Here is a 10,660-nt window from a genome sequence, read left to right as displayed (position 1 = left end):
ATCTATAGTTAAAAATAGTAACCTGCTCTGTACATCTGTTTCCTGGTCACTTTTGTCACAAACATCACTCAATTCATTATCACTTCTTACACTACCATCGTATGAGCTGTGGACATCCTCTATATCATTATGAACTTTGACCTTTGCTCTCTTTGGTGAAGGAATGTATTCTTCTTGGGTCCCAAAATTCAGATCAATAGATTCACTAGAGTTCTCTGTAAATGACACAAGATAATAAGAAATGTACAGTTCATCATCAAAATATATAATACAAATAACCTTGAGATTTAACTCAAAAAACTACATTTTGAATATTTGTTTTCTGTCTTTTGTTGTTTATTTTTTAAATAACATATCTGAAGCAAAACTCTCATCCAAAAAAAACCATATAAATGTGAATGAATAATAGAGTTTTTTAAATTTTATTTTACCCTATGACGATAACATGTAAGAAGCTTTGTTGATTATTAACAATATGCTGAAATAAACATTATATCATAAACCTCGCAATAAGCAAAAAAATACTGTAAATGTATGTACTTTTTGCTAATTTTTTGGCATACTGGCGGGTATCAATTTTCACAGTTATAAAGAATGATAAGCATTTCAAAGTGATTAAGTGTCAGTCTCTGTAAGAATCAGGCAGTGGATGAAACATGGTATGAAAAAAAACCTATCATATTGATAGTGTAATTGATTATTTTCACCACCAGAATCAAAGACAATATTTTCCATATCATGGTGCATTGAGTTATAATTTCATTGAAATGTACTGAAAAATGAACATTTTCATGGGCAGATAACTCTGTCAAAAACCTAATTTTTCTAACATTCTATTGAAAAATTTCTGAGCAAAGCCGCTGATGCAGAGATCAAATAGTGGTCTTTTCAGATAGAGAGAGCATCCTTAATTGATATTACATTGCAGATAAGTGGGGTTTTGATATGCATGTTTCTGATTTTTCCCATTTTGCCTGATTCTTACAAACACATACACTTAAAATCAAATTTGCTGGTACTATTTTTTGGACTCTGTGAAAATCATGTAAAATAAGAGACTGCAAAAATTAATACATATACAGTATATAAAATATAAATTTACAATGTAAATGTCTGGTAAATGCATGTAAATCTGTTTTAAGATGATTTAATCACTCAAAAATTGGTACTTGTATTAAATAGCTTCATATTATCCTTTTAAATATATCCATATTGTAGACATAACGTTTTGAAAATAAATCTATGCCAACATATTTTTACATTTGTGTGGGACCTTTGACCTAATCAAACTCCTTAGTTTACTTATACAAGTTATCAAAGTTTTGCATAATCAAGTTCAATTTTTACAATTTTTACATATGTATTAACTAAATATGCCTGGTAAATATAGTAGGCTGTTTCAGTTTAATTAGGTCAAAAGTCCTACACAATGTTAAGTAAAAAATGACCTTACCTGATACAGTTCTTCTTCTAAATTTAGATCTTCTCAATCGCCCAAGAGGCTTAACTTTCTGAGAATCAATAATAGCTTTACTGTTCTTCAGATTTAGAAATTCATTCAGCCTTCCTTGCACCTATGGAAATATAAGTAAACAACACATATAAATCAATCAATCAATCAACCATGTTTTGATGTACATATGGATCAAAACTCATGATATGATGATCTATCTTGAAGACAACAGACATGCTATGCTATTTTACATCAACTTAAAATTTTGACAATTCTTTATGAAACCTGAAATCTGTGATTTATAACATAGAAACCACATTATGGTGAGTTCACAATCTTTTGAGTGTAATTTGAAGTCAAATTCATAGAAAATACAGAAATCTGCAGTGGTGGATCCAGAGGGGGTGCAAGGGTCAGCCCCTTCCCTCTCTATTGAAAAATTTGTCAGTCACATGAGTAAAATTGACAAAAAATGGCAAATAATGTCCAAGGACCCCTTTTTTCTGACACCTCTACTTTTCAAAGTGTCTGGATCCACCCATGATCTGCAAAAGTAAACCCCTTTGAGCTAAGCAAGCATCAGTACAAAGTTACCAGATATACAATGTTCCTGATGTATAGCTAATATAAGGCAAAGAGGAGAATGCACAAACTTCGGTGACATTACCATGACAAGACATGCAAAGATTTCATAGTTTCAAGTACAGTGTATAACATCTAAACATTTAACAAACTAAACTGTCACAACAGTTCTCCCTTTCTTTCATCCTAAATTCATAACAGAAGAAATACCTTAAGTATATTTTTGTCCTGAGCTGGCTTTACATTAGGTCTGACTATTTTTGGCTGAAGGTATGTAACAAAATCTTTCACTTCAGTATAGGAAGAATGAAAAGAATAACACACTCGGTGAACAATGCCATTCTTTATCACAATATGGCCAAGATCATAGTTGTTGATCATTGTAAAGTACATTGTTGATGGTAGTATTACCATTACTCGACAATCCTCTGGTTGTTTTCCACATGGCACACTAGTAGAACACCATTTTCCCTGAAAAAAAGGGTTTCAAATTTTCAACATCAACATTTTGAAGTTTTATATTTGAAGCAATGCTACATAAACTTGTACTACATGCATAGAAAATAATTTCTCTAACTAATTTCATGTACTTTTTAAGTTTAAAATTTTCAATAACTAACTACATATAAAGAGATTATCAATATACTATACTATACTTCAATGCTACTGTGAAACACTAGTTGTTCGTGGTGATCCAATTTTCGTGGATTTCGTGGGTTACCCAAACCACGAATTTAACAACCCAACAAAAAATGTGTTTTCCAAAACCTTGAGGAAGGAGAACATGAACTACAGACTGCACGCATGGACTTGTACACTTGTCAGACCCTGTTCACCTATATTTCAGTGTAAACGTAGTTTAACAAAGTTACTTGTACCTGCAGTGAATGAAGGAAGATATACAATCAGTAATAAAACTCCTTAAATGAATAAAAACATCAAAAAACTGATTTTGTTACTTTATTGAGATGTTTATTTCATACTTCCGGTTAAAATAGCATGTATTGGTAAAGTGTTCATTTTAAGTGTATAATTTGCATATTGATTATTTTGAGAAAGTCGATCTGGAACAGCAAACAGAGTTTTCATAAAGAGAAAAACTGAAGAAATTGTTTTAATATTTATTGTATTTGTTACCATCATATTAATAACAATCTATAATTGGTCCATATGAGATAAAAACATATTTTATAAAGCACTAGACAATGCAATTTTAACACACAAGCACTGATAAATCACAGAAATACTATAAATTTCAACAGCTTATAATGTCAATATCACTTTTAAGAGAGTAAAACCAGCTTTACGGAAGCACATCTGGATCAGGTCGGTACGTGTTGACATTTTCTGGTGAGTAGAAATAATCCAGTTTGCATGGATGGGTTTTATCACGGAAGTCTTAGTATCAACCACAACGTTGTTTGATGCATCACCGCCAGTGTCATCTTCTTGCTACTTCAGTAGTTGCATTACTTCTGATGAGTACCAGTCATGGAAGTGGGATTTTAGTTCTTCTTTGTACTCTAGGTTGAGTGACAAGTCTAAAGGTTGTAGTTTGTTGGTACATGCAGCTAGTACAAAGGGTGGTACAATGTCGTGTTTCTTTAAGTGGCTGAGAAGTCTTTCACTCTGATGAGCCTTGTAAACATCGAATAACGCTATGGCTTTCTGGGTTGTAGTGTTTACCAGCGGCAGCTCGTCTAGATCTCTTCTACATATGGTATTATGACTTATAACCGGATTTGGTTACTGCAAGAAGTAGAGTTATCTGTCGTTTATTGTCAAAATGTTGATCTGTTGAGTCCCCTGCTGTTCCATGGTCCAGTCTCCACCAGGCACAAGTTGACAACCAGTATGGTCCCAGTTTATGATGAGAGAGTCTGGTACATGGTGCTCCTCTACGACTTTGTTGACTTTTGCTTTAATGTCATCGAAGTCGGTGGGTAGGTGTTTGACTGCCTTTGTACCCTTCCTTTTGACGAAACCCATACGTTGTAGGATAGATCTGGCTAATGACTTGGTAACGTTGATGTGACCACCATACCGCTGAAGTTTGTTACGGGCAAATTTAGTAACAATTGCTTCTATTGCTGCCATGATGATGCGAGTGTTGATAACGCCACCGTTGAGTCGGACTTTACGGATCCAGTCTTTAACATTGTCGTCTAAGTCACCAAGAGCTAACACTTTACCACAGGGTGAGTGGATTAGTGAAGAAATCTCAGTACCAACTGAAAAAAAAAGATAACGAAATTTTATTGATAAATTCATTTTGTAATAAATCAAAATAATTCAGTAGTTAATTAAATCCAATCTTAAATTTACTTTAACCGTTAAAATCAATCAAATTAATCCCATAACAATTGTTTATTTAACTGATTATACAATCAGATTTGCTAATAAGTTCGTGCCAGTTTAACACAAATTTGTAACCCGAGGGTAGACAATTCAAAATTGTAAAGAAAAGTAAAAATTTAAATTTGGACGTTAAGCCAATGTTGGGGGAATAAAAGGCAAAGACGCAAGTAGGTAAACAAGTAATGATTATTAATTTTAAAATTTTGAAATGATCTTTTTTCTGAACTGGACTCGGACTGGGCAATCAAGGCAAATATTTTATTGATAAGCACCTTTCTTCTTTAATTTGATATAACTGTCCCGCAAGCTGCAGACTGAAGTTTCGCGACTTTGTGACCAAGGTCGGCGGTGAACTTTCTGGAAGCTCTGGCCACACCATTGTCTACAGCATAACGGGCTACCTTGGCACGAGTATTGTCGTCATAGGTGTTGTATTCACCTCTCTTTCTTTTGCATGAAATAGTAGATGGGGAAGCGGCTACCAAAGTATCTACACCGTCATTTGCTGCTTGAACAACGAGTTGTTCTTTCTGGGTTTTACATTCTGAAGGGTCAGGAAGACATGGCGTGGAAGGTTTTGTAACCTTGATGGAACCGGACTTTAACCACTGTGTGAGTGACATAGTGAACTGAATTGTTTAGATTTCCGAAAGTATTTATAAGGCATCCTTAATTTGACAAATTTTAAGCGTTTGTCACAGCTTTGGTGACAAACATCACTTTTACAAATATTTTCTTTTTATAATGCTGCTAACTATAATTATTATTACTACTTAAAGATAATCATTTAATTATCCGCTTTTCAAGTTAAAAGATCAGACAGATGATTAATCTTGATTTGAGTTGTTATCATCAATCAACGAACAATTTACAGCTAAACCATGCATGTAAAATTTACAACCTAAATTTTTGTTTTGAAATTTTGTTTTCCACGAATTTAACTACCCATGAAAATGTCTTTATTTGTAAATCCACGAAAATTGATGTCAACAAAAATAAATGACTTCACAGTATTTCTAACACAGTTCACTTTTTTTTTAAATACTTTGAATGTATGGATTTTACATTATCAATACAAATTAGAGACTACAAAAATTAAAACATAAATAGTATTTTTTATGTCATTTAAAGAAAAATATCAGCTTCTCCCCTTTCTTTCAATAAAAAGAAAACACATAGACTTAAAAAAATATCAAACACCAGTCAATTAAGTTCATCAAGAATGTAGTATTTAGTTGCACCTTGCAAGCATGAACTGGTGTACTTGAGCCATCGTCTGTGAAAACATCTTCAAGTCCAGGTATTTTCTTGTAGATTTCATATTTCTCATCAAATACATGTACCTAGTTAGAATATCATAATAATAGGATTACTACAAAAATAGGGGCATAAAGTTCTGATACACAATTCATAACCTATTTTATCATTATTCAATACATCTACTTTATTTATGAAATTTTGTTTCACATTTCACATTTTGAAATACTTAAACTAATATAATTTATAGTCAAATTTCTACATAAGAATTACCTTATGACCAGTTCTTAGGTAGATCTCTTTTAGCAGATGTTCATGTCCATACTGAGCTCTAGGTGTAAAATGGACCACATAATTATCTCCCTTTGCAATCCATTCTGAGACCAGAGTGGAGACAGCATTTGCACTATCTTCTCGACTAGGAATGTAAATACTGCTTTCATGGCAAAATGTTGTGTCTATGTAGAGACTGTCTATCTGTTTGATGCTATAACAACAAAAAGAAAAACCCATGAGAATGTGTGAATATTAAAAATGTCCTAGATTTCAATTACAATGTACTAGATAATCTTATACAAGTTAGCTTAGTACTATCGTTTTAATGAGGGTTTGCTGTTAAGGGTTCACTGCGACACCAGGCTGAGAATGGTATCTTGATGAATTCAAGGTCTACATTTACTATTTGGGATATTGTCTTACGGATGCTTCCCCACATCTTTGATACATGCTCTTGTTTAAGTAATTTTCTGTCTAAGAATCAGGCAAAATGTGTATAAGGTGTGGCACATGAAGAAAAAAAAACGCAGAGATTTTATAGCATTATCCTAGTACTCATTCTTCGTAACCTCCAGAAATGACAACCAAAGTATTGGCAAAGTTTGCGTTTTTAAGATATCGATAGGTCAAAGTAAGTTGAAATATGGTAAAAATTTTCCCCTACTTGTTCCCCATATAAACAGTAAAAAAATCTATGTCACAAAAGCTTCCGGATAAATTTTAATAGCTTTTCAGTTGTTTTCTATAATGTATTGAATGTATTTGCGGCAAAAAAGACCTAATTGAAAAAAAAATAATGAATGAGCCACCCAATTCCAGATTCTTACACAAAATGGTACTTAAAAACAAAGCACAATCATGTCAAGTTATCCCTTGATGTATATAGTTCATGCCTGTAAAACTTACCTGTTATCATCATTATGTAAAGCCTTTATGGTATTGATTCGCTGATTATCCCATCGGAAATCTCCAGTGTATAAACAGACCCCATCTGACCCATCAAACAGAAACCTATAGAACATAAATAAAAAAGAACATGTTGGAAACTAAGACTTAAGCTACACTCAAGATAAACCACATCTCATTAGCATTATGTTGTTAACATTGAAATCTTTATAATGTAAATACCTTTGTAGATTTTAAGATGTGCTAGATTGGCACTGTATGAGCAATGGTGCCTTTCATTTATTAGAGAAGCAGTGTTCTTTTCATGAAAGTGAGCTTTCTCTGTCGAAACAAGGGGGTGAATAGGAAAATTACTAGGACCTGTGCAGTTACCATTGTAAAATAACCAGACATAGATTTAGAAAAAAAAACTTAACAAGAAATTCTAACACTTATTTTAGTCATCAAATGGCACTGCTTATAAAAATAGCATCAGTTGCTGAAGACCCTTTTCCAAGTACACCCTAACCAGAAACAAAGTACAAAGTGATTATAATCCTGAATTATTGTTCTACTCACATAACAGAACCCGGACAATGGGCTGCATGGAGCAATGTTACCTCAACTGTTTCAATCTAAAATGGACCAAATTATAATCAACTATATTAAAAATATACATGTATATAATACATAAGTATTTCATACATTGACATACTGATCTGTTTTCCTAAAACTTTACTATTATATAATATTGACCAAAATATACATTATCTGCTCATCATGTTCTTTAAGACTCTTTACATTTTACATATTGAGACAACCTCTTTGGACTTGCAATCTGTAATGCATAAGTTGCAGTTACGAAAAGAACAAATTTTGGAGTATCTCTGGACTTTTTTTTACCAGTTTTCAACCCCTGTAAATCTTCCTTACCTTACATGAACCTTGCTGGGGAATGGAAACATTTGATGGTTGATCTACAGGCAGGACTCTCTGAAATAAATAAATATGCTAATATGCTAGCATTAAACATTGCTTGTATCATCTGAACCAATTCAATTGTTTTAAAAGTCATAATGTCTCCCTTTGGATATATTGATTAAAGACAACAATATTCTATAAATATTCATAATATTGAAAGAATTTATTAGAGTACTCTTTCAAAACTTAATCAGGAGTTCAAAGCCATTAAACTTTTATAAAAGTCTATTGAGCCTCATTGGTTTTCCAATATAATTTCACTTTCAGATCATTAAGCACCTTTTCTTAGCATATATTGTACAGATTACAATGCAAATTTTACATTAACTAAAACAACAAGCCATAATGATCTAAACAAAATGGAGATATACATGTGACTCATAACTACAACACTTAAGTCTTATAATTTATCCTTGTACATGTATCAGTACATGTAGCAAGAATTTTATTTTTGCTATCAAGGAGTAATTGGTATTGAATGCATTGAGAGACTCATATCAGATTTACAAACATATTTCATGTTTATTTTTTTTAAATAGGAAAAAGGAGCAATTTCTTCCAAATAGAATTAAACCTTTATTTTCTACATGAAGAGAATCTTGAGTAAATTACACACTTAATGGTAATAATTTAAAGCTTACTAAATTACTTGGTGTTCATTTATACTAATTTAAGAATTAAATTGCAGATCGCAAATTTGCTTCTTTTAACAATAATTTTAACTAATATTCCTCAAATTATTTTCTAATATAATTTTACTACATTTCTCAAAGTACAAATGTATCAGACATAAATTATCAATATACATGTATATGTATTACTCACCACATACTGGTCCAAGTGACTGTACTTTGATTTTGTCAATAATAACAGCTTTGTTACCTCAGAACAGTACAAAAATACATCATTTCTTTAAAAATAGAAGATACAAAATCAACCATAAAGATAAATGAACTCCATTAAAGTTTGGTGTTACATGTAATTAAAATACTACCAGTACAAATACATGTCCATGAATGGTGTGAAAAAAAACACATGTTCATTTCTTTGCAAAAATTTTCTCATCTTACTTTTAAAAAATTGAACATTCTGACATTTTTAGATTCATTAACTACAACATTTCAAAACTGTATTAAAAAAAAACAGAACAAAAAGTTTTTACAAGTACTGGTACATCTACCAGTAGATTGTATGAGCATATTAGACTGCATGATGATCTGAACAAAAATAATGATGTGCAAGTTTTTTCAAAATCCTGCATACTACAGTGTCATTAAACAACATCATTGATGTGCATACCTTGATTGAAGATATTCAAAGAATGCTGCATCTTTTAAACCAACTGTATGATCTTGAAAAAGAGGATAAATAATAAATAGTACATATACATGTACTTAATCAAAGTAACAAACATTCAAATCACAATTCCAAGCACAAACTTACAGACATGTATTTCTCTTAGTCTCAAATCAGATTTGTGAAATCAATGCACGACTACAATATATGTCAATGACTAAAAGTTGTCATATAAGTTTATAAACTTCATTCATGCAAAAATCTCATGTATATCAATATTTTTGTCAAGCATATGTTTTAAGTCCATTACTGTCTATCAAACCATATGTATTATTTTTAGACTTGAGGAATTTTGAAAACTTGCTATACTTTAATCAATTTTCAGGTTAAGAAACACCTGACAATAAGAAAAGTGTATAAAAGAGCCAGTCATTTTCTTTTTTTACATTTAAATGTTTTAAGCATTTTTGGAGGATTACATGTATCTTCTTTTATAAGGTAAATCAGTATCTAAATATTGAATATGATTTAACAAAGGATAGTTATGCACTGTCATTGAAAGAAACAAGTGCCTGCGGCTTTTTACAAAATATAAAAGAAGTGACAGCCATTGGAGAAGCTCATATCGACAAAAACTCTTCACCGACATCAGACCAAGCGTGTTACTACAGTTGACTTGTACACACATCATGTGACATGTAGAATGACATGTGTATTCAGTAATCACAGAATTTTAATACAGCTTATCGCTGGCCTTCAAGTGTACCTTTACCCTTACCAATTTTACCTAAACAACATGTACAAACATACATAATAATCACCTTCATGAATATGAGATAAGAAAAAAGCTGTGGACTTCAAATTATCAGCATCAAATCTGTCTATTGAGACATTCCGATATTCTCTCATTTTCCCTTTAAAACAACTCATTTCTAACAAGAATTTTTATAGTAGTCTACTATAGTATAAAAATATTCTTTTTTCAGCACTTTCTTGTATATCCTGGTTCCCGGGACTACGTTCCAGGTATTAGCTACTAGCAATACACTTGTTATGGTACCAGTATCGTATTGCATATCCCTGATCAGGTGTACGTCAAAACATGGATGCTATAAAAATATAGTGCATTTTCTTTTTGCCTCTCTACAAACTAATATTTTGTCAAAAGATATGAACAATGACTTATAAAATAGAGCAAACATCACACTGTAAGATGAAGAACTTTTTTAAAAGAAAATCTAACATAATATCATAAAAATGTTCCACTGAAAAGGTTGGTTTGGTGAGTGCAAAACGAAAGTGAAAGTAGGGAAAATGGCTATTTATAGTTCGAGACTACTTTTCTGTCCGATCTTCGTGGACTCACCCTATTTTCTTTGCGGGAAATTATTTTCTCACATGTCCTTAGAAATGCTACATAAGTGAAAGTTTTATTGAATCAATTTACATATTTTTTAAAAAATCCTAAAAATATGCACTTCACTATAGAAGTCTATGGGAAAATTAATACGATACTGAGACCTTATATACATACTGAATATTGCGGTCGGGAACCAGTTTTTTTCTTGCATT

The 10,660-nt window shown here is 31.9% G+C and overlaps 1 protein-coding gene and 2 pseudogenes across 3 annotated transcripts in view; all 3 read right to left on the bottom strand.

The window, feature by feature from the left end:
* Positions 1-10,660, bottom strand: part of LOC148627866 (uncharacterized) — a 26,844-nt gene extending 16,184 nt beyond the window's left edge. The window contains exons 1-11 of one of the 3 annotated variants that reach the window (XM_088580727.1): positions 10,623-10,660; positions 9,092-9,143; positions 8,618-8,702; positions 7,745-7,804; positions 7,391-7,446; positions 6,833-6,937; positions 5,924-6,137; positions 5,635-5,736; positions 2,246-2,506; positions 1,454-1,574; positions 23-215 (exon numbers count right to left, since the gene is read on the bottom strand). In XM_088580727.1, the coding sequence (XP_088436853.1) occupies positions 23-215; positions 1,454-1,574; positions 2,246-2,506; positions 5,635-5,736; positions 5,924-6,137; positions 6,833-6,937; positions 7,391-7,446; positions 7,745-7,804; positions 8,618-8,702; positions 9,092-9,143; positions 10,623-10,659 (1,286 nt within the window). In that variant the 5' untranslated portion in view covers position 10,660. Of the gene's footprint in view, positions 1-22; positions 216-1,453; positions 1,575-2,245; positions 2,507-5,634; positions 5,737-5,923; positions 6,138-6,832; positions 6,938-7,390; positions 7,447-7,744; positions 7,805-8,617; positions 8,703-9,091; positions 9,144-9,909 lie in introns of all 3 variants that reach the window. The other 2 variants (XM_088580717.1, XM_088580735.1) reach the window with 2 other exon arrangements.
* LOC148627868 (uncharacterized) lies at positions 3,299-4,306 on the bottom strand (annotated as a pseudogene).
* Positions 4,652-5,618, bottom strand: LOC148627867 (uncharacterized; annotated as a pseudogene).

The sequence above is a fragment of the Perna viridis genome, chromosome 1, assembly GCF_037379345.1.
Source record: "Perna viridis isolate PV_CMFRI_1.1 ecotype Kerala chromosome 1, ASM3737934v1, whole genome shotgun sequence".
In the NCBI taxonomy this organism is placed as follows: Eukaryota; Metazoa; Mollusca; class Bivalvia; order Mytilida; family Mytilidae; genus Perna; species Perna viridis.
The sequence above is the reverse complement of the archived record's forward strand: the minus strand, read 5'-3'. Positions and strand labels throughout refer to the sequence as shown.